Source organism: Myotis nattereri (assembly GCF_964212035.1).
Source record: "Myotis nattereri genome assembly, chromosome: 14".
Classification (NCBI taxonomy): Eukaryota; Metazoa; Chordata; class Mammalia; order Chiroptera; family Vespertilionidae; genus Myotis; species Myotis nattereri.
In genome coordinates, this window is record NC_138089.1 from 58,236,658 (window position 1) to 58,260,154 (window position 23,497).

A 23,497-nucleotide genomic window follows, 5' to 3' on the forward strand; every position below is an offset into this window, starting at 1 on the left:
CACCCTCCCTTCCACTCTCTAAAAATCAATGGAAAAATATCCTCAGGTGAGATGAACAACAACAAGAAAAGACGCTGTAAAAACTTGCAAACTGGGTGTTAAATAGCAGCGAGGAGGAGACCCTGGCAGGGCTGTCCTGTGGGCCCCCTGCACTATCCCGGAGGCAGGTGCGGAAGCCCCTGAGCGCTTTGCCTGCAGGAGAAGCCAGGGTCCCTGTTCCGAGCACACGGGTCTAATTGCAGCTCTAATTCATGGCCGGCTGCTCATTATGCAGACCTCCTGTGGCTTCCATTCTTTTCATCTGCTTTCCCTGGGCTATTTGACCGCTGCCAAGTGAGTCTCCCCACGTCACTTACTATTCGGGTCACCTCATTGTTAAGAGCTGAACTCGCTGTTAACATCGGATTTTTCATCCTGCGTGTAACTCATAAATGTTAATGGTCGTTCTGTTTCTTAGTTTTGGACCTTTGGTCCACGCGCGCGCGTGCACACACACACACACAAAAGAATATTTCTATTAAGTTCCCTATCTCGCTCTGATCACCGGCCACAGGCACCCCTGTCTCACAGTTCTGTGTCCCCTGACCTGAGATACTGGGCACAGATGAAGCGACAAAGGCAGGCTTTGTTGGGCAGATATCAGCCAATCTCGTTTTGTTGTGATCAGCATTGCCCAATTTGAATAATTCCCTGCGCTGCCTTTGAAAAGAATTGCTGCACATTTGGTGTGTTGCTTGAGGTGACCCCTGCTTTCAGGATTCCTAACTACATTCCTTTCATCATCCTTCCAAGCTCCCCCTTCCCACAAGAGCCTCATGGACCAGATTTGTGAGAAATGCAGTGTGCTGGTTCTTAGAGAAAGGTGTGCGGGGAAGCCCAGCACACACAGGCGGTGCACACACAGGTGGTGCACACACAGGCGGTGCACATACAAACTGCACACAGGCGCTGCACACACAGGCACTGCACACACACAGGCGGTGCACACACAGGTCACACACAGGCAGTGCACATACAAACTGCACACACACAGGCGCTGCACACACACACAGTGCAAACACAGGCATGACACAGGCGCTGCACACACAGGCGGTGCACACAGGGTCTGATATTATCCTGTGCTTTGCTCTAACTGGGTCAGATTCACAGCGGTCTGTTCTTTTTAACCCATACGCCCCCCCGCCCCCACCTTGTCAGACTTCACTGATCACTGATATACCTGAGTCACTATCTCTGCCCCTGGACCAGACACGTGGTTGTTCTCTTTTTAGGTTTGTTTTTTTTCTTGATTTCAGAGAGGAAGGGAGAGGTAGAGAGAGAGAAACATCAATGATGAGAGAGAATCATTGATTGGCTGTCTCCTACGCACCCCTCATGGGGGATAAAGCACACAACCTGGGCATGTGCCCTGACTGGGAATCAAATCATGACCTCCTGGTTCATAGTTCGACACTCAACCACTGAGCCACACCAGCCGGACAGGGTGATCCGTCCCTTGCTTGCCTGTGTAGAGGGAGACAGGAACCCATCATCCCCTCTACGTTGTATGTCAAAGGGCCTCTCTTAGAAGGGCCGTGTCCCTGTGACCCGGAGGCAGGCGAGGACACGCCGCCCCTTCCCCATCTCCGGGGCCTCTGGGCAGAACTGCTCAGAAAACCCCGGTCCCCCTTAGGGGACGGCCCTCCCGCAGGCGGTGTGTTATGGTGCAGGTGCAGCTTTTGTCACCTGTCACTCGGGCCCCAAAGCAAAGGCCAGCATTTTTCAAGGTCCCATGTCCCCCACCAGCTGTGATTCATGGGACTGACGAGGCCAGCTCCTCTGTGTCTGTAGCCCAGAGCCTCGGACGAAGGGAGAGTGAATCAATTTATGGCAGAATTCCAGATCTGCCCGTCCTCTGTGGGTCCCAACTCCCCGGGGATGGGGGCGGAGGGGGGGCCGCCTCTCCCTGCAGGAGGTGATGCGCCGTGTGGGGAAAATGGAGTCCCGGCTCCCGCTTTTATTTTTGCTCCTCTCTGCTTTGTCATTTTTCCTTTTCTCTGATACCATCAATGATTTCAAAAGAGACCCCCCGGCTTGGAGCCAGGAGCGGATCTACGCTTCCAGTTCCTTTCATTTCCTTCGATCACTGGTCATGAGTGTTTGGAGGAGCACCAAGTTCAATATCAAGCTAGTAGCTACCGGTCGGCCAAGAGGCGAAGGCGGGGAAACTAAAACGAAATGGAAACTTCAAAACCTCATCTAGAAACAACAGGGTCCTGGCCGGTGTGCTAAGCGGTTAGAGTCTGGGGAGTGAGGGGTGCGAGCCAATAATCCAATTTGTGTTTTAAAAGATCATTGGGCCCGGCCGGGGTGGCTCAGTGGTTGAGCGTCAACCCATGAACCAAGCCGTCACCCTTTCAATTCTGGGTTGGGGGCTCAATCCCCATTAGGGGGCGTGCAGGAGGTGGCCGATCCATGTTTCTCTCTCATCCATGTTTCTAGCTCTCTCTCCCTCTCCCTTTCTCTAAAGTCAAGAAAGACATATTTAAAAAATTAAAACTTTTTCTCAAATTAAAACTTTTAAAAAAAAGAGGAAACTGTCAAGTGATGAACCGTGATTTACCGTTTGAAAGACGACAGCAATGCAGTGGGGCCTTGACTTACGAGTTTAATTCGTTCCGAGACCGAGCTCGTTAAGGAGCTCGTTAAGGAGCTCGTTAACTCAAATTACTCTATCAACTCAATGCAAAACATCGGCCGAGAGACAGCTGGTATCTCAAAAAACTCGTTAGTCGGGACACTCGTAAGTCAAGGCCCCACTGTACCTGCCAGTTGGTCCTGCGAGGTAGCCTCACCACGGGGTTTATGCTCTTTGCTTTCAGAATCACCATTTCGGAAGACGGGAGCCTCAGGATCGTCAATGTGACGAAAGCCGACGCCGGGAGTTACACCTGCGTCGCCACGAACCACTTCGGGACGGCGAGCAGCACGGGGAGCCTGGTGGTGAAGGGTAAGGACCGGAGGTCGCCGGCGGGAACGCAGGTCTGCCTGCCTAGTCCTGTGGTTTGTAGACGTGGCATCGCTCAGAGCCCACTGTGCAGGTGTCGCTGCTTCTAAATTAACTCGTCGTGGCAGACACGCTGCCACGGATCGTCCCGAGGGGCTGTCGGGGACGGATGTGACGGAAAGGCTCCCTCGTTTCCGAATCACCCCCACTGCCCTGAGGACCACAGCCCCGTGTGCAGGATGGTGTTGTGACACGCGGTATCGCCAGTCCTTTCATTACAGCTCAAGTCTCTGTAGATTCCAGACTCGTGCCTGGGAACACAGGGCCAACACTGAAAGCCCACAACTCAAAGCCACAGTCTTAGCGACAGTTTCAGCAGCAACGTTGGCGATGCGTGAGGGCGCCGTCTGGGCCCTAGGGGCTGAGGCTGTGGGTTAATCTGCTAACAGCCTCCTCTGCGCTGCATGGCCGGTTTTGAGGGAATAGAAATTTCCATGCACCTGGTCGTCCCTCACGCTCCCAGCACCGCACCCGGCGGATGGGCTGGGCTGAGCCCCGAGTGGGAGCTGTGAGGGGTGCGGTTTTCAATGACGTGTCATCTGCTTTTCTGCCGCTTTATCTCACGCTTCCTCGTAGAATTTCTGAGTTGAAGGCCCCTTGGCGATGCTCTGACCGAGGAACGTGGAGCTCAGGGTGGGGCTCCCTCGAGGTCACGGGAAGCAGAAGGGACGTGAACCCGGGAATCCTGGTGCGTGTGCCCGTTGGCTCTTCCTGCCGCACCAGGACTCTCACTGGTGTTCCTGTTTCTCCATAAGAGAGATGCCTGCCCCCCCCCACCCCCCCCCCTGCCCCATGACTCCCTTCTTGCCCCTGCGTAGCGCCCTCTGTGAAGTGAGAGGGCCTCAGGCGAATAAGCATGTCCAGGAAGGGTATTGGCCTCAATGGTGGTTCCGGAGGAAGCTTAGGAATCGCTTGATTACATGTCCGGGGTCACGTGGGAAGTTGGACAAGTCCAACCATCTGGGGAAGCCTTTTTATTCGAAAAACACACGTCTGCGCCGATGAAGATTGGAAAGCCCGGAGCCAGAGTAGGTCTGTGTTTAGAATGACTTCCGTGACTTCAGTCCATTAATTATCCACTCGGGGCCATGGCAGCGGCGAATCTGATCACATGTTCTCTCTGCTTCACAGGGCAAAGGGCAGGCGCTTAGAGGGTCCTAGTGAAACAAACTCCAGCAGAGCCCTTTGCTAATGTCTGTGACCTCAGCCAGGAAGGGGGCCCAGGGACCAGCCAGGCCCCGGGCAGCCCTCAGCCAGGAAGGGAACCCAGGGACCAGCCAGGCCCGGGCATCTGAGGTGCCACACTGAGCCCTGTCACAGAGCACCTGTCAGTCATGCAGATGTTATGCAGGCCGCAGCCTTCAGCAGCAGTTAAGGGTCGGGCTTGGGGTCAGAAAGATCTGACTTTGGGCCTCACATCTCCCATCTGCTGGCCTGGGACATTGGACACCTAACCAGCCTTCATGGCGACAAGCATTGCTGACCTCGTACACGTGGGATGTTGCGGTGGCTGAGATAACCCATGTTACGTGTTTAGTGCGTGCCTGGGACTTCGGAAACAGTAGTAGCTGTTGTTACGTTTTAATAAAATGGCAATGCCTGCCTGGCCGGTGTGGCTCTGGAGTTGACCAGGACCCGGCCTGGATTTCATTCAGCTTGGAAAGCTACAAAGAGACTAATTTATCGGAAAGAAGGTCAGCCATCAGAACAGCCGTTTCTGACCTGTCCCTGTGATTCTGTCATTAACACCGCTTTTAAAGCCCATTCTCTTCCTCCCCAACCGCCCCCATGGTGCGGACGGTGTCCGTCAGCAAGGTCACCGTGGGTCGACAAGGTCACTGCGGATCGGCAAGGTCACCGCGGGTCGGCGAGGTCACCGCGGGTCAGCAAGGTCACCGTGGGTCGGCAAGGTCACTGCGGGTCAGCAAGGTCACCGCAGGTCAGCAAGGTCACCGCAGGTCGGCAAGGTCACCGCGGGTCAGCAAGGTCACCGCGGGTCGACAAGGTCACCGCGGGTCAGCAAGGTCACCACGGGTCGGCAAGGTCATCGCAGGTCAGCAAGGTCACCGCGGGTCGGCGAGGTCACCGCGGGTCGGCGAGGTCACCGCGGGTCGGCGAGGTCACCACGGGTCGGCAAGGAGAGGGAAGCGGGCGGGACTGAGCCGCCCCAGAGCCAGGAGGGTTAGGGCCGACCTCTGGCGCCAGCATCTGATGGGCAGATCCTCCCCTTCCCCTGGGGCAAGGGCTTCAGACAGCAGGACCGACAGGCGCCAGGGGGCTCTCAATTCCATCCCTCGTCTGACTTCCTGCATCTCACTGGTTTCATTTTTCAAGCTGCTTAGAGTGTGTTCAGGATTTGGGTTTGTGGTTTTAATTTTTTTATTATATTTTTATTGATTTCCGAGAGGAAGGGAGAGGAAGAGAGAGATAGAAACATCCATGATGAGAGAGTATCATGGATCTGTGGCCTCCTGCACTCCTCACACTGGGGATGGAGCCCACAACCCGGGCCTGTGCCCCGACCGGGAATCGAACCGTGACCTCCTGGTCCATAGGTCGACACTCAACCACGGAGCCACGCTGGCCAGTTGTGGTTTTAATTTTAAGCAAGAACAGTTCTCAAGTGAGACTCCCCTCCCCCCGCCCCTGACTCCTAACACAAAGCATAATATCGGCCTTTGAACAGAGGGTTGGCGGGTCTACATGATTGGGAGCTGCAGGGAGGGGGCCGCGCTGACACGCAGCACTGCTACTACCCATTGTCTCTCTGCAGCAGGTAAGGCCCCGCCCTGCGTGACACGTGCTCGCTGTGCGGGCCCCACCTGACGGGTGCTTCTCAGCGTCGGGCCTAGGGAAGAGGAGCACGGTGTTGTTCAGCCCAATAACGTGGTCACAGCAACCCACCCCCTCGGATCCCCTCCTGGGCCTGAAGGGAGGCAGGGCGTGAAAGGGGGCTGCTGTTACCACAGTTACCTGCTGAACTGCATCCAAAATGACCTGGACCCGCTCGAGCTGGTGGCACCAGACCATACATGGAGAAACCTTGTCCTACCTCAGGGAACTCTGCACATGCACCAACAAATTCAAGTTCAGGGTCTATCACAGGTTGTGATGGGGTGTTAGTTGCACTGGTAACGCTTTATTAAGGAAGATTTTAATGTGTATTCAGAGGGGAAAGGCTTTCTGGAAGTCTATACACAGTTAAAGACCGGCCCTGGCCAGTGTGGCTCCATTGGTTGGGCATCCTTCTGTGCACCGAGAGGTCGCTGGTTGGGCGCATGCCCCGGTTGCGGGCTCAGTCCCAGGGAGGGGGTGTGCAGGAGGCAGCTGATGGATGTTTCCTCTCACATCGATATTCCTCTCTCCCTCTCCCTTCCTCTCTCTCTAAAAATCAATTTAAAAATCTTTTCAAAAAAAATTTTGAAGACCATTAATTGTAGAAATGAGACCATTAAGTATTGGTTTTAAAAAAATGTCGTTTTCTATCTATACAACCTCAAATTAAAAAGAAGACCTGAGGTGGGGCTCCTTCCACGTGGTCAGATATTATAGTAAAATCACCCGCACGGTGGGTCTGACTTCCGGCTTCTCTCCCAGATGCTGTAGGACAGAGAAAGCCTTACTACTGCTGCTATTTAACTCCTAATCCAAATGCTTTCTTTTAAGGAAAACACTCCATTGTAGAATGAAATCGATGGTTTATTTCCTAATGAGAGCTTATCAATCAAAATCACCAAAACAAACAAGGCAACAGAAGATGAGGCCACTTCATGGAGTGAGCCCAGCACGGCATCCTTCCGGCATCCGGAGCCACGGGCGGTGCTGTCTCTGCTGAATTGGCCGTGTGACCCCCCGCGGATAATAAGCAGTGCATTGGACATACCCACCTGCCTGGCCCGGGGGCCCGCGTTCCCCACTCAGGGCGGCACAGGCCGAACTCATCGCCTGGTTTCCGCTGTTTCACAGCCAGGACGACGTGGCTGTCGATGTGATGAGCCCTCTGGAGAGGACGGTGATATTAAAGAGCACAGATCCCGGACCTGCCTCTGCCACCCCCTCTGAGCCCGTCCCCGGCATTTTTAAGGTTATATATTTCCCAAACACGTCACTGAAAGCCCGCCGCTTCCTCACGCGCGTCTTTCCCGGTCCCGTCTGTCATCTGGGAGCCACGCCCCTCCTGAAGGGGGAGGTGGTCCGTGTTGAGCTTCTCCGTCCATAAAAGGCTTGAAGATCAATACAGTTTGTTTCCAACTAGGGTGTGTTTTGTTTTGTTTTGTTTTTTGTTTTTGTCAATTCCAAAGCTAAGGTGGGTTTTAAATGGCTAATTGTGTGATCAATTGACAAAAGGAAGGAAAATTAAGCCCTTTCATCCTCTGTGCCTCAATACCTGAGCTTCCTGTGGTTTGAGAGCGCCGCTGGGCCATACGGACGGGTGTATGGGCACATGCCCTCTGAGGAGCAGAGGGGTGTGTGTGTGTGTGTGTGTGTGTGTGTGTGTGAGATTCATCCATCCGTCCTTCTGCATTTTCAAGGTGATCCCCAGGGAAGCCAACACTTGGTCCCAACTCTGTAAAGAACAGTGTGGCTCAGTGGTTGAGCCTAGACCTATGAACCAAGAGGTCACAGGTTCGATTCCAGGTCAGGGCATACATATGCCAGGGTTGCAGGCTCGATCCCCACTAGGGGGCGTGTAGGAGGCAGCCGTTTAATGATTCTCTCTTATCGTTGATGTTTCTCTCTCTCTCTCTCTCTCTCTCTCTCTCTCTCTCTCTCTCTCCCTCCCTCCCTCCCTCCTTTCCTCTCTATCTAAAAATCAATTAAAACATTTTTAAAAAGAGTAGTTTGGTCTCTCACAAACCCTGAGCCAGGGAAGACACATGTGAGAGTAATTCATGAGTGACTGTCCCCTTCCTTTCCTGATACCTGTTCTCTGTGCCCGACGCAGGCGGGGTGGCCCCTCCACGCCATGATTCAATTTCTCTGGTTGTCAAAGTCAATCAAATCTGAGCAAACCGCCCAAAAGACCGAGGGCCTTTAGGTTACATACAGAATCTGAGCAAGATGAGAGCGAGTTAATTGGCATCTCCATCATCGCTCTCTGATGGACTCCAGCAAGGTCCATTTCTGAAAGGTGAGAACGGTGGTCTTTTTGCTGCTGTTGTTAATCCTCACCCGAGGACATTTTCCATTGATTTTTTTTTTAGAGAGAGTGGGAGGGAGGTGGAGAGACAGAGAAACATCGATGTGAGAGAGATGCATCGATGGGTTGCCTCCCGCACCCAGGCTGGCCAGGGATGGAGCTTGCAACCAAGGTACGTGCCCTTGAGTGGAATCGAACCTGAGATCCTCCCGTCCACAGGCGGATGCTCTATCCACTGAGCCAAACTGGCCAGGGCGGATGGTTGTCTCTCTTATGCAGCCATTTGAGGAGCTCAAGGTGGATGACTGGAGGTGGGAGAGGACATGTAAGCACCGTGGCCTTTGATGTGGCCTTTGACGTAGCTTCTGACATGCCTCCAGCACTCCCACAGTCGGTGTGGGAAAGTCCGGAGCCGTGGCCAGGTGACGATTAGGTCCAGCAGCTCCAAGATTTCCCAAACTGGAAAACATGTCACCCCTCCTCGTATTAACCCCGCTCTCTCTACAGTCGTAGAACTGCTTACATGTAGGCAAAGCTTGCATCCTGTCTGGAAGAGTGGGATCCATTGTCCAATCGAAGGGCCTTATGCTCTGTAGACTTTCCTCAGCCATGCCCAGGCCTCTCCCGATGTCACAGGTGTCTGTCTCCATCGGCTTTGCCCTCCGTCTCAGTGAGACATCTGGTCACCTTGCTGTTTGCACAGACACTTCTTCATGGGTGAGACCATGGAAATGGATGACAGAGACCAGTATAGGGGCCCCGGGGACTCCCCGATGCCACCCAAATGTGAGGGAATAGTCAGAGACACAGATGACGTGTCCGTTTCCCACCCTCGCGACGCCGTGGGCCCTGGGCCACAGGCATCACAGTTGTCTGGGCGTCTTTTGTACACGAGGGCCAGGAATCGTCATGTTTAGCAAGCCCCTGGGAAACGCCTACATGTGGCAGAAGTATTGGAGCAGAGGGTATTATTTTTGTCGATCAGAGGAAAAAGTTTCGCCCCGGCCGGAGGGCTTGGTTGGTTGGCGTGTCATCCTGTACACCAGAAGGTTGCAGGTTCGATTCCCGGTCAGGGCACATACCTAGGTTGCAGGTCCAATTCCTGGTCAGGGCAAGTATGAGAGGCTCATGCTGTTTCACTCTCACTTTTTTTCTCTCTCTCTCTTCCTCTCCCTCTCCCTCGTTCCCTCCCCCTCTCCCTTCTTCTCGCTCTAAATCAATTTTTTTTTAAATCCCCAGGTGAGGGTTTTAAAAAAGGAAAAAGTTTCCAATAATTAGGCCACGCACAAGATGAGGCCAGTGATCCTGTCGTTGGCGTGACATCAGTTGCCGTGGGACGTGGGCCTGGGGACAGTGCGTGGGCAGCAGGCGGGGGTGTGGTCTGAGCGCCTGCCCGCATCCTCAGGGCCGACCCAGGGCCTGTGCGAATGATGCTGACCCTGTGGACACTGAAACGCTATCGGTCCGCAGTTTTGCGGTTTGAGAAACGTATGTCCACCTTGTGCGTCTCTGCCCCCGGCAGGAGCGTGCCCCTGGGCAGGATTCTGTGGCCTCCGCTTCATGTTCTCATTCCCGGCATCTGTTTTTCCCTCCCAGCGTGAAGTGATCCATAACCAGCAGCTCAGTGTGGGCTGAAAAGGTTATCCCGCTAATTGCAAGGGGCACAGTCTAAAACAGTCCAGTGAAGGGCCCCTCTCTTTAGTCTCATGGTGGAATCTGAGGAAGTTCCGTCGCCGATACCTCTGCTCATGCCTGAGCTTTAAACCCTTGAGAGTAAGTCAGGGTTGTTGGGCCGACAGCCCCCCACATCGGCTTGTGCGGGAGGCAGCAGGTGACAGAGATGGGGGGACACGGCAGAGGGGCTCCGGAGGTGGATCTCACCTCGGGTGGACGTGCTCCAGGGTCCCGGGTGTCTCCCTGCAGGACGAGTGGGTTCATACCCAGGTCCACGCTCCCGCCCCCGCCCCCACCCCCAGGAGGAAGTGGCGGAGCCCGAGGTCTGCAGTTGCCTCCAGATTCCTCGGTTGAGGAGCAGGAAGCGAGGGGAGCTGAGGGAAGAGGGGTGTCGAGAGACACCAGCAGCATTTTGACGTCCGCTGTGACCACAGGTTACAAACTGGGGGCTCTTGGAGCTCATCTGACTGGAGCCCACAGACCTGTTGGGTGAGAGAGAACCATTGACCGGCGGCCTCCTGCAGGCCCCACACTGGGGATGGAGCCCACAACCCGGGAGTGTGCCCTGACCAGGAATCAAACCGTGACCTCCTGGCTCATGGGTTGATGCTCAACCACTGAGCTACACTGGCTGGGCAGCAGTTATCTGTCAATGAGAGTCAATATCACTGCGCTTCCACACCTCCCCCTGCTCCCCCCCTTCCCCAGCAGTGATCCAGCGGCTCTCAGAGCGCCTCCCTTTGCATCTTGCTCCGGCCCCTAAAAACCTACCTACAGCCCGGCCGTGTTTTCCGAGCAGCCAAGGCCTGAGAGATTAGTGGCTCATTCTCAGAACAAGTAAATCATGACTTTATATCCGCTTCTTATATTTATGTTGTTTACCCCTGTGCATGGATTATAAAAGCCACAAATCAGTGCTCTCAGCGGGCGAGACAGTCCCTGCCCGCACAGCATCTGGCTGGGGAGCGGTCCCCTGGTCCGGGGACACGGCGTGGGCAGCTGGGTCTGCGATTGATCTCGGAGCGACTTGTGCTTTATCGAGGGGCGGCGCCGAGCTCCCAGGTATCTGATTAACCTTCGCAGAGAGACGGCCATCATTTCTGTGCCGCCAGCGGACTCGTCCGTGCCGGGAAGATGGGTGTCAGCTGCTCTGAATCAACAGCCTCCGAAAGGGGCCCGGGCCCAGCCGCGGTGACCTGCAGCGTCTGACCCAGAGGACGCTGTCCCTTGTCAGGTCACCTGGTTTAATTCAAAGCACAGGGAGGCCGAGCTGCCTGGACTTGAAAACCAGGATGCAGAGCAGTGGGCGAGGTCAGTGCGACGGATGCTTGCGTGCTGCCCGGAGGAGAGAATTCCGAGGGGGTAAGAATCCGCCAGGTGTTGCCGTGCACAGAGGCGGCCGTGAAATAGGCGGGGCCCTGCGCCAGAAGGGGCAGGGAGGGCACGTCGCTAGGCTGCCCTGTAATTCTTCACCCCAACCCGAGTGAACCGGCGGGCCCTGTGGACAGACTGGGGCTGCAGAGATGAGCCTGGGTTGTTGGCACGCCAGGCCGCCCAGTAGGGGGCGTGCAGGAGGCAGCAGATCGATGTTTCTCTCTCATGGATGTTTCCATCTCTCCCTCTCCCTCAAAAATCATATTAAAAAGGAAGGAAGAAAGGGAGGGAGGGAGGGAGGGAGGGAGGGAGGAAGGAAGGAAGGAAGGAAGGAAGGAAGGAAGGAAGGAAGGAAGGGAGGAAGGAAGGAAGAAAGGGAGACGGAGGGAGGGAGGGAGGGAGGGAGGGAGGAAGGAAGGAAGAAAGGGAGAGAGGGAGGGAGGGAGGGAGGGAGGGAGGGAGGAAGGAAGGAAGGAAGGAAGGAAGGGCAAGAACGAGCAACAGTCTGGGGATTAAGTGATGCTAAGAAACATTGGTCCCGTGATCCATCCAGGACTTTCAGTGCTACCTGGCACCACAGTTCCGGCCCCGGGGAGGGGGGTGGAGGGGGAGTTCTGGACAGGGGGCCAGTCTGCTGCCTGTAGTTCCCCGTCGCAGCGTAGGCTGCAGGCCTGTCCGCCCACCATCAGTTGCTTCCCAGCACCCTCCTCAGTGGGAGCCTCCCACCACTGTCTTCCTCATGGGCTCACGCCCCGATCAAGAACACCCCGTGCTGCTGTGCGGAGGGCTTTGGACTTCCCCGAGCCTAATGGGTTGGGCCTGAGGAGGAAATGAGATGATTTATGGGAGGAAGCTCGCACGGTGTCTCATCCATAATCCCCGTGATTACTTTTGTGGCTTTTTTATGACTCTATTCCTATAAAATCATCCCCAAATGTAAATTATTTGTGGCCAGCCAGATAGTCCACTAGCACAGGCAGGGCAGGCCCGGCAGCATCGAGACCTGTGTAATTTATCGGATTTATTCAGGCCCCGCTCGCCACTGCGCTCGGCTATCCGTCCTATAGGCAGGGCCCCTTCCCTGCGCCTGTAAAGGAAGCAGGGCCTGCGTGTGGTGACCCTGGTGCGTGACACGGTGCGGGTGCTACGTCTGTGCTTAGCATCCTGTACTCACACCCTGTACTGGAAGCCAGATTAGGAATTCCTGGAAAATTCTCCTGCCCCCTGCTGAAGGACGGATGGCCCTTCGAAGGGTGGTACCCACCCCCCTCTCCCACCCCCACGCGCCTTGGCGTGACCCTGTGAGGTGAGCAATCTCCCAGCATCCGTGGGGATTCTCTCCGAAGTTCCTGAGAGTTACTCTTCGTCCTTGTGTGATGCCGGGCCTCCGGGGAATTATATGAAAGAGAAGGCAAGAGGTGAAAACAGGTTTTCAAAAGATTTCATATTTCACAGTCAGAGACCTCACTGCGCTCAGCTCAGCTCGGCTCAGATCATCATGTCCCTCAATAAAGTGTATTTTTGGCCATGCCCCATAAACCGCTCAAATAATCCATTAAGGTAGCTGTAGACATCAGCATAGCAAACGATCAGGAGCCCGCGTGGCGATTCCCCGGTTGTTAATCTTCCCGGCGCAGGTCAGACTGTCCTGTCCGCGGCATTAGTCACGGCGCCCGTGATGGGCACAGAGAGCATCGAGGCTGGGTGTGGGCACCGTGAGCCGGACTCTCTCACCTGGAAGCCACTCGGGGGCCGTCCTCAGATGGGCCCGTTGCCCGGCTAGTGAGCGAGGGAACGCCGCGCTGCTTCGCTGGGGGTCTGTCCCGGTGTTGGCGAAGGGGAGTCTGTGCCCTGAATTTCCCAGGGGTCCTTTCACCGGCAGCGGCCTGAGCATCGGGCCTCATTGCGGGAGCCGTCCCTCTCCTCTCCTCTCGGCGTCCTCTCGAAGCGAGGCAGGTGTCGTCATTGCTTATAGGCCCCCAGTGTTGTTTTTTTAAATATAAATTTTATTGATTTCAGAGAGGAAGGGAGAGAGAGAAACATCGATGATGAGTGAGAATCATCTATCGGCTGCCTCCTGCACGCCCCCTACTGGGCATGTGCCCTTGACCAGAATCGAACCCAGGACCCGTCAGTCCACAGGCTGACGCTCTATCCGCTGAGCCAACCAGTGAGGGCTCCAGTATTTCTTTGGAGACTTGTACACACGTTTTTCTTGCATTAAATGTCGCTGGCTCCCTAACCCCGGCACGTTTGGGGGAAGCTGCTTTTCTTGGAAAGATCCGGGCACAAATGATTATAAAGTCGGGGTTGACTAGCATACCGTTCGTCTTCAAAACTTAAAAGACTCTACAGAAATGAGTAATTTTTTTTGGTCGACACCCGTTTCCAAATGGACGGCTGTCTGGTCCAGGCTCTGCTGGCCACGGGAAGCAGTGGCATCGCAAACGTCAAGCTCCATCCCGTTCGGTGTCTGTGCGCCCTCGTCACTGGCTGCTGCCAGCTCTGTTCCGTAAACTCTGTCTGTCATGGATCCCCATCAGCAAATTCTCCTGGTGCAAAGCTTAGTCTGGCTTCACGCATTAGTTCAAATCAGTTAACCCTGAAAGGGAGTGAAAATGCAGTGCGTTACCCACTGGTAGCCTGTGCGCGTGTGCTGGGGACGCCGTGTGCATGGACAAGCAAGACAGGGCTATGTTTAGGAAGGGAACACAGGCAGGTGTGGGGCCCGGGTCCTGGCACCTGGTGACACAGAATACAGGCGACCTCTGGCGGTGGCGACAGTGCCAGTGCTCGATGACGGTGACAGGCCTCAGGGTGTCCCCGTCGTTTCACCGTGAGCCTGGAGAGAGCATCCCAGTCCACAGGAACGAGGCATCTACAGAAAATAACCTTATTCTCTTCTCTCTGCCCACATCATGTAAATGACCTACCAGGTGGCCACCACACAAAAGGGGCTGCCCGGCCGGCGTGGCTCAGTGGCTGAGCATTGACCTATGAACCAGGAGGTCATGGTTCGATTCCCAGACAGGGCTCGTGCCCGGGTTGCGGGCTCGATCCCCAGTGTGAGGTGTGCAAGAGGCAGCCGATCCACGATTCTCTCTCGTTGATGTTTCTCTTTCCCTCTTCCTTCTTCTCTGAAATCAATAAATTATGTTTAAAAAGGGGGGGGGTATGTTTCATAAACACAGCAGTTGGCCACCTGGATAAAGACCCTGCCGCCTCACCCGCGGCCACGGCCATAAAGCGAAACCCGTGAGCCGTGACGTCGCCCACACTGCCTTCTGGGGACAGACCTCTGAGCATCCGAGCCGACGTCACCTCCTCCAGCCCCGGCGGCGTGGGCATCTTCGTCACCAGGAGGCAGGCGAGTTCTCCCCTCCTTGCCCAGCCCTACAGGTGCTGCGCCTTCTCCGTTCTCCTTTCCTAACCGGTTCTCGGATTCTTCTAGAACTTGCCACTTTTCTCATCCGTTCCACGGTTCATCCTCCTTCTGGTCGTTTCCACGGCACCCTTTCCTCCGGGTTGAGCACACACGGTCCTCCGACGCGAGGAGCCAGGCCGCTGCCGGTGCTGACGTGTCTGGGGACCGAGCCGCTGGCCCGAAGCGCTGGGCAGTCGAGCAGGAGCCCCCGTGCGCCGGCGTCGGTGCTGGGAGCGGGAATGACTTGGTCGCGGGCTCTCACTGAGCAGCCAGCAGCCATCCTGGGAGCCTCACTCAAGACCACCAGCTCTTCCCGTCCCAACGGCCCCCCTCCTGAGCCACGGAAGGAGCCCCTTCTCCTGGGTTTTCCCCAGCAGATCCCTGCATCCGGAGTAGCAGCAGGAGCCCTGTCTCACGCCGGGGTAGCGCCTTACGGCTGATGAAGACGTTAAATTCCATGAACTCAGTCTGAACTGCATAGCCGCCCTGGCCTGCCAAACACCATCCCTTCCCAGTTACAGGAGGGCCGGCAGCTCAGAGGGGTCCCACCACGTCTCGGTGGCTCTGCGCCTGATGGGGCCACGTGGTCAAGCCTGGAACCAGGTGGTTTTAAGACACCAGAGTCACAGGCTCATCAGGGCCCCTGCGGGAGGCAACCCGTTGATGGGTCTCTCTCACATCGATGTTTCTTTGTCTCTCTCACCCTCCCTTCCTCTCTCTTTAAAAATCAATGGAAAAATATCCTTGGGTGAGGATTAACAACAACAAAAAGATGTACCAAGTGACAGACATCTGGATACACACTCAGGAAAACACGCTCACACATACACAGGCACACAAACATGTACAGACACACACACAGAAACACACGCACACCAACACACTCAGAGAAGCGCACACACACGCACACACCCTAGGCGTCTGTTTTAATTCAAGTAAGGAACGTGCTTCTGGAATGAGGAAGTAGTTGATTTTTGTTTCCAGTTAACCAACCAGAGCAGAAAGCGACTTCTCTCTCTGCCCCAGCAATGCCCCCCTAAGGCGGCCGATCCCCAGGCTGGGCGAGACCCGGTGCTTCCCACAGTCGCCGCGGGAGACCGGCACCTGCAGAGGCCGGTCATGGAGGAACAGCCCTGGGACTCGGAACAGACCAGGCTCCGACCCCGGCCCCTTTCGGTGGAAGGAGCCCCCTGCGGCTTCCTGGTGACCGGTGACCGAGTGCACAGGCGCAGCTGCCCGCGGCTCTGGGTCTTAATCCCTGAAAGCCAGGAAGGAGGTGTTCTCCACAGGCTGTCTGCTCCCTCCCCTCTTCCCCGGCTGCCTGCCTGCCTGGCTCCTGGCCTCCAGTCTGAGGAGCGGACGCTCTGCCCGCTGCCGAGTCTTTCTTGCTGTTTCTCTGCATTTCCCTCTCTTTCCTCTGCTCCCGTTCCCACTCTCCCTCATCTGCCTCTGCACAGAGTAGATGAGGCTTCAGACAATTTGGTGTGACTTCAGATTCCTGTCCCCTGGGCCCAACTTCAAAGGCAGGAAAAGTCGTCAACACCTCTCTGCACATAAACTAATTTAAGCTTCTTCCTGCTTCCCTGACCCTCCCCTGAGCTCCCTTTCTCTCTGGATCAGCAACTCCCAATGCAGGAGCAGGCGCCTATGGCTGGGGAGGGCGCGGAGGCTGCGGGGCCCGCACGCTGCCCCAGCAGTTCTTCCCGGCAACGGGGTGCTGCCTGCCCATTTCACTCTCCTCCTCAGAGCGAAGAACAGGCACAAGACCCGCATGGAGAACTCTCCCCGTTTCAGCCTCCTTCCTTGGAATCGCATTGGCTGTACGCAGCTCAGGCTCTGGGCCAAGCGATACCACAGAAACAACCTCTCCCAACGCCCAGCTCACGCCTCACCCGCCACGCCCACCCACGGGGCGGCTGGCAGGGCCCAGGGCTGTTCTTCGTGTCCATCCTGAAGGGTTTCGAGAGAAAAGTGCACTTGGAATTACTGGCCACCCCCAAACCCGCGAGTTAGGAGCGGCCCACGCTGCCGGAGGGAAGGGGGTGGGGTTTCTGGGTTTTGTTCTGCAAAAAGCTTTATACATCCTTTATGCATCAGGTAGGGGCAGGGTGGCAGGTAAGGTCCACCAGGTAGGAAGACGCTCTGCTTAAGCTTCATGTGCTGCTCAAATCCATAAGCAAATGAAGAAATACAGCTTTAGAATGTGTGGCTCAATGGTTGGGCGTCAACCCATGAACCAGGAGGTCACGGTTCCATTCCTGGTCAGGGCACAGGTCCTGTACGGGCATGCAGGAGGCAGCCAGCGGATCATGGTTCTCTCTTATCATTGATGTTTCTGTCTCGCTCCCTCCATCTCTCTGAAATCAATAAAAAACGAATTTTTTAAGAAGAGCCTGAGAATTATTGCCCATTTCCCGAGATGCAGGCTCCTCCGGCTGAGGAACCTGAAAACCAGTAGACAGCCGCCAGTGGGAGCAGGAGCAGAAAGGAGGGAAGCTGCTCCTTCAGCTTTGATGGCAGCGCCACCTGCTGACCAGACTCGGTCCTTCCCGGGCGGCAACTGCAGGCGGGCCCTGGGCTGTCACCTGCATGTGGCCGTGGCCACGGAGGCACAGTCTGTGGCACCCCGTCCTTCCCTCGAGGCCATTGCTTGTGTATTTTAGGGAAATCGTCCCTTACTCTGTATCCGTAGACACAGCCGGCTGCCTACCAGGTGTACTCCCTTCGCCAGCAAGGCCCTCCGGTGCCTTCCCTATGCACCGTCCGCGGTGGGATTTTACTTCACAGACACGGGTGGGATTCCTTTGGGATCCTTTTGCCCGATGACTCCCAGGCCAGGCGCCTTGACCCCCCTGAGACACGTGTCCTCATCTGTGAAGTGGGGACGATGACAGTGCCTGCTGGTTAAGAATACGTGAAACAATCCTTGTAAAGCACGTAATAGTGTCGGGGCCGTGACGCACAATGCACGCTCGGTGGGTACACCCACCAGTGAATGAAAATCCGCATTGCAGAATTGGTGTTCAGCTAGGTCAAGTGGAATTAGGCAACATGCGGCCACAGGGAAACCATAGATGCATATAACTGTAGCCAGGAATTGTTCATGGATAGGTGAGGAAACTTTTAAATTCAAAAATGATCCAGGACATGTGGTGTCAAAAGCGAGCGATTCCTAGACTTCTGCTTAGAATCATTCTAAGGTGATTTGCTCTCCACTCCTTTCCTCACTAAAAATAAGAAATATCCAGCCGAGCAGCGTGGCTCCGTGGTTGAGCATCAACCTATGAACCAGGAGGCCACGGTTCTACTCCCTGTCAGGGAACGTGCCCGGGTGGCAGCTCGATCCCCAGTTGGGGGCGTGCAGGAGGCAGCTGGTCCATGATTCTCTCTCATCACCGATGTTTCTCTCTTTCCCTCTCCCTTCCTCTGAAATCAAAGAAAATATATTTTTTAAAAAGAAGTAATACACATATATCACTTTGTCAGTGATATGCATTACAGCATTATTAATAATTTTATACCTATAATAACATTTTCTAAAACGCCTACTAGTTTCAAAATGAGGTTTGGAACCTCTTCATAAACCTAATAGCACATGAAGCAGATTATAGACAATGTAGGCAAAGAAAGAAACAGACCTACTACTAGATTAGGCAGAGGAGTTTCGGGGAGAGTGTATGTGTGTAGCACAGGACCGTGCAAAACAAATTAGTGAGGAACTCAGAACCAGGCAGACAGGGAAATTAATACCAAAATGAAAATAGAGGTTTGAGCCAGATAGTAAGGGAGTGGACAGGATTTAGTTTTTGTTTGTTTGTTTTGGGGGGAGGGGTGGTCACTTCTTTTACCTTTCCTGGTTAAATCTCCCATGCTGACCATGTTTCACCCCCAGAAACTTCTCATTAAGGACGCGCTCCCTGTGTGTGCTCAGTGGGAGAAATGTTGCCTTCTGCTGAGGGCGGGGGGTGCGGGGGGAGGGGTCGGGGGGGCACAGGACACCTTTCAAAGAGGCAGTTTCAGAGCAGGGCCTCCCCCTGGTCCTGGGAACATCCTTCCTGCTCCCCTCTGGGTTCTGTGGTTCAGGGAAGGCTCATCCCATAACACATATTTTCACCTTTTCATATTAAAAATGAGCCCGGCCGGCATGGCTCAGTGGTTGAGCATCGACCTATGAACCAAGGGGTCACGGTTTGATTCCTGGTCAGGGCACATGCCTGGGTTGCGGGCTTGATCCCCAGTGGGGGGCCTGCAGAAGGCAGCTGATCATGATTCTCTCTCATCATTGATGTTTCTCTCTCTCTCCCCCTCTTCCGTCCTCCTTGAAGTTAATAAAATTGTATTTTTTAAAAATGACCAGCTGGCCCGAATCTGAGGTTTGGGGTCACAGCGTGAGAAAAAAATAAAGTGCGGCTCTGGAACCTGCGAGTTTTCTGCACGAGCCCCCAGCCTGTGTCCTCTCTCTTGTCTTCACTCTGCAGACCCCACGAGGGTGACGGTGCCCCCCGCCAGCATGGACGTCACCGTCGGGGAGAGCATCGTCCTCACCTGCCAGGTGAGACAGGACCACTCACTGGACATTGTGTTCACCTGGTCATTCAACGGACACCGGATAGACTTCGACAGAGACGGGGACCACTTCGAGAGGGTCGGGGGGGTAAGTGTGACCCACACTGTCCGCAGGGCCCGCCCGCGTGGCGCTGACTCAGGCAGCTCGGTTCCCTGGGAAAGAAACGCAAAGTTAGTCTTTTTTTTTTTTCCTTAATATGTTCATATTGATTTCAGAAAGGAAGGGAGAGGGAGAGAGAGACAGAAACACCAGTGATGAGAGAGAATCATGGATCGGCCGCCTCCTGCACGCCCCGCACTGGGAATCGAGCCTGCAACCCAGGCCTGTGTCCTGACCGGGTATCAAATCCTAATCTCCCGGTTCATAGGTCGAGGCTCAACCACTCAGCCACGCCAGCTGGGCTCTTCCGTGCACTTTTTAAAACAGAAATCAAGTACCAAATTGTATACTTTTAATTACCTTCAAAGCCATCATGATGAATATCGCAGAGATTAACTACAGATCCCCCAAATCTGCGGCATATTGTCACTTCCAATGAGCCGTTCCCCAGCCGGAGTTGATGGACCAGAGTATTCTGCTTCCCACTTTCTGTAAGTCAAGTGCTTCGAACCCTGGTGGCAAATGAGTCCCAGAGAAGCCAGACCCCTGCAGTCTGGTTCCAGGCGTGTTCCGCACAAGCTGGGGTTCTTATTGCCGGGGCCGCCTCCCTGTTTTTAATAGTAATCGGCTGCGGCTCGCATCACTCATGTTCCCGTCAGCCAGGGTAAAATAAACCATTAGCCGCAGCGTCCTTCATGTGATAACGACATTTAGAACTCATTAAGAACTAATTGTGGCCACTCCTTTATCAGCAGGATTCAGCTGGGGATTTGATGATCCGGAACATCCAGCTGAAGCATGCTGGGAAGTACGTCTGCACGGTCCAGACCAGTGTGGACCAGCTGTCCGCGGCCGCCGACCTCATCGTCAGAGGTATTGTGGGGGGAGGGGGGCTGGCTTTCGGCCTTAAAATAGTTCCGTGGCATCTTCTCCTGCACAGACTTCTAAAACCTCCTGCGGTTGAGAATGAAAGTCAGAAGCGAAACACTGTGACTAGAGGGCGAACAGTCTCCATAAGTTCTGCTCATCTGTTTCCCACAGGAGAGGGTCGGGAGAGGCGGCTTCGTATCAAAGATCACTCCTGGGCCTGGCGGAGGGGACCTAGGGTGCCTTCAGAGGAAGGAAAGCTGGTGGCTTAAGGAGGGCTCGAGCTGTGCTGTTTCAGGTTTCATGGGCGCTGACCCCAGTGAGTGTTTGAGGCCGGGGCTGGAAGCGTGGCTGACGTGACCTGATCCCCAGCTTCCCGGGTTCCTCCTCCTCCTCTGAAGTGCACAGTGTCCCGTGCACACCCGCTGGCACCTGGGACGTCATTTAGCTGGGAGTTCATGTGCGGGCTGACATTGGTGGGCATTTCGCGGCCTGGCCGCAGCCTACTGGGCGTGAGCCCCCGGCTGAGCCACACCGATGGGCTCAATGCCAAGCCCCACAAACCATTCTGTACGGGAGCCAGTGCATGGACTTTTAAGAAATACGTTTAAATTAAATGTAGAATCTTTATGAACTGGTGTACGCACCAGCGTGCCCGCTGGTTTTCTAACCCACAGAAAGGGGAGTCGTTCAGAACATCAAACTAATGTCTCGCCAGCATCTCCTCGACCTGGACCCCACAAGGGGGTCCCGGGGGAGGCTTCTTGGGCCAGCAGCCCTGTGGCTGCATGAAAATGAGATCGGGGACTGTGGGGTGTGCCCGCGGGTGAGCCTCAGCACACAGCACTGGGTTACTGGAGCCACAGAAAGCTCCTCTCTCTCCAGGCAGCACGTCAGGGGGATGTGAGGGAGTTGCCAGCTTGAACTGTCAAGAGAAGTTAACTATCTGCTTTGGTTCCCCTTTAAATGGCCTTTAAAACCCTCTCAGTAATGGCACAGATGAGGGGCGATAGGGAAAACACTTTTGACGGGGGCGGAGCCACCCACAGCAGAACTTACGGAAACGTGTTTATTTCCACTTTAAAATCACCCAGGCTGGTCTGCTCTCCCCTTGGGGACCGAAGAATTCAGTTGCTGAAAATTTATCCTCTATTTAATTAGGATAATGTTCAGATCAGCAGTTTAAACGCCAATAAATTACACTAATAAAAATTTAAATCAGTGAGACTTGAAGTTCCTAAATGATATTGTATACTTCATTTCACAGAAAATAACATTAAGTGCCAGGAGAAATTTGCCAACACAGCCTAAAAGAAAATCTAGTCTAATCAGTTCACGGGGCCACCCGATTAGCACCCCGTTTAAGCCACAGCCCCTCGCTCCATCTTCTCGGCTGGGCAGTGCCTCTGCGAGTCCCCGGGGCGGGCGAGGGCGTCCCTGCCCTGCGGGGGGTTCCCAATGTGACCCCATCCAGCTGTGAGTCTGGCTCGGACATCCTAGGTCAGTGGTCGGCAAACTCATTAGTCAACAGAGCCAGATATCAACAGCACTTCTTCAAAATAGACTCGCCCGGGCCGAAAACCGACTTCTGCGCCTGGGCCACGAAGTCTCAATCGCACTGTACGTGCGCCCGCACGTGGTATGTTGTGGTGGAAGAGCCACACTCAAGGGGCCAAAAAGCCGCATGTGGCTCGCGAGCCGCAGTTTGCCGACCACGGTCCTAGGTCCCCTATGATCACCTGATTTACTCTCTCGCCACTGATGGCGGCGGGAAAGGGCGCCCTTCCGGGGAGGGACCAGGGACGCGGGCATCACGCAGCGGCCCCTCCGCGGAGCCTGTGGCAAAATGTCACGGGCCCTGACCACGGGAACATTCTGTGCAGAGGACAGGCATTTGCTCATTGAGTGGTTTTGAAAGAGGGACCCCACTTCCCCACAACACAGCTGGTCAACATTATGTAAGGCCGTAGCTACATGGGGGGGGGGGGGGGGAAGGGGGTGCTGGGACTCAAAGAGCCCTGAAGGTCCCGGCTTATCTCCAGCGGCCAAGGTCTCCCCACCCTGCGCTTCCTTCTTAGCCGCCAGCTGCGGGCTCAGGTCCCTCCTGTCGGTTCTGTGCACCAAGGGCTTTGGGGGACACTTGTCTGCCTCTGGGGCTCTGATTGTAAAGGCATCGAAGGAGCCTCATTGAGGGGGGGTGGGATGGGAAAGCCAGGATGCGAAGGCTGGTGAGAAAAAGATCCTATTGTCATCTGGACTTTATCTGGTTAATAAGGTCCCAGGGACGAAGGTGGCCCCAGTTCTGTGGAGGCAGCATTTGATGGACAGGCTGAAATGTCCCCGTGGAACATCAGTCACCCCAGCACCCAGGTTCCCAGTCCCTTCAGCGGAGGGCGAGGAGGAAAATCTAGTCTCCCGGCCGGTGGTCAGTGACTGTGGAGGAGGAAAGAGACATGGGGCATCGCATCCTATGCCCTGTGACAGGCACAACTGTCACCATTACATGTCCCTCCCAGTCACCTCGCTCCACCTTCTCTCTCGAGGTGGTCGATCGTGCCTTATCCGGTGAGGGCTGGTCTCCCATGTCCGGGATTTGCACACGGGCAGACACAGTGCCCGTCAGGGAGGGGGGTAGGGAGTACACTGCACAGGCAGGATCCGAAGCTGCAGGGACAGGGCCCCAGGCTACAAGGACAGGGCCCGAGGCTGTAGGGCCAGGGCAGGGACAGGGAAGGAGGCTGCAGGGACAGGACCCCAGGCTGCAGGGACAGGACCCCAGGCTGCAGGGACAGGGCAGGGACAGGACCCCAGGCTACAGGGACAGGGCCAGAGGCTGTAGGGACAGGGCAGGGACAGGGAAGGAGGCTGCAGGGACAGGGCCCCAGGCTGCAGGGACAGGGCAGGGACAGGACCCCAGGCTGCAGGGACAGGGCCAGAGGCTGCACAGGCCGGGGCAGGGCTGGAGGCTGCACAGGCAGGGTCCCAGGCTGCACCACCAGCCATGGACTGCCGGCCACAGACTGCAGCCCCAGCTGACAGTGCTCTGGCCAAGCGCAGCCTAAGACGAGCTCTGGGGCCTTCCAGCGGCGCCGCACACACAGGCGTGTGTTTGCTCTTGCTGTAGGGGCGGGTGGGCGGGGACAGGCAACGCTGCGGCCCCATGAGTTTTCCCTGTTGTACTGTGAGCCCTGGAAGGAGCAGCCACGTCTCCTTCATCTCTAGTTTCGGCCCCGGAGAACGGGGCATGGTGGGCGCTCAGTGAGGAACTGGCATGGGTGGCTGTGGCGGGCGGATAAACGGTGGAGG

General features: G+C 55.4%; 1 protein-coding gene across 1 annotated transcript in view; it reads left to right on the forward strand.

Annotated features, from left to right (window-relative positions):
• CNTN4 (contactin 4) overlaps window positions 1-23,497 on the forward strand; it is a 402,127-nt gene that overhangs the window by 366,360 nt on the left and 12,270 nt on the right. The window contains exons 13-15 of the mRNA XM_081106270.1: window positions 2,862-2,989; window positions 19,137-19,312; window positions 20,077-20,197. Of these exons, the coding sequence (XP_080962396.1) occupies window positions 2,862-2,989; window positions 19,137-19,312; window positions 20,077-20,197 (425 nt within the window). The remainder of the gene's footprint in view (window positions 1-2,861; window positions 2,990-19,136; window positions 19,313-20,076; window positions 20,198-23,497) is intronic.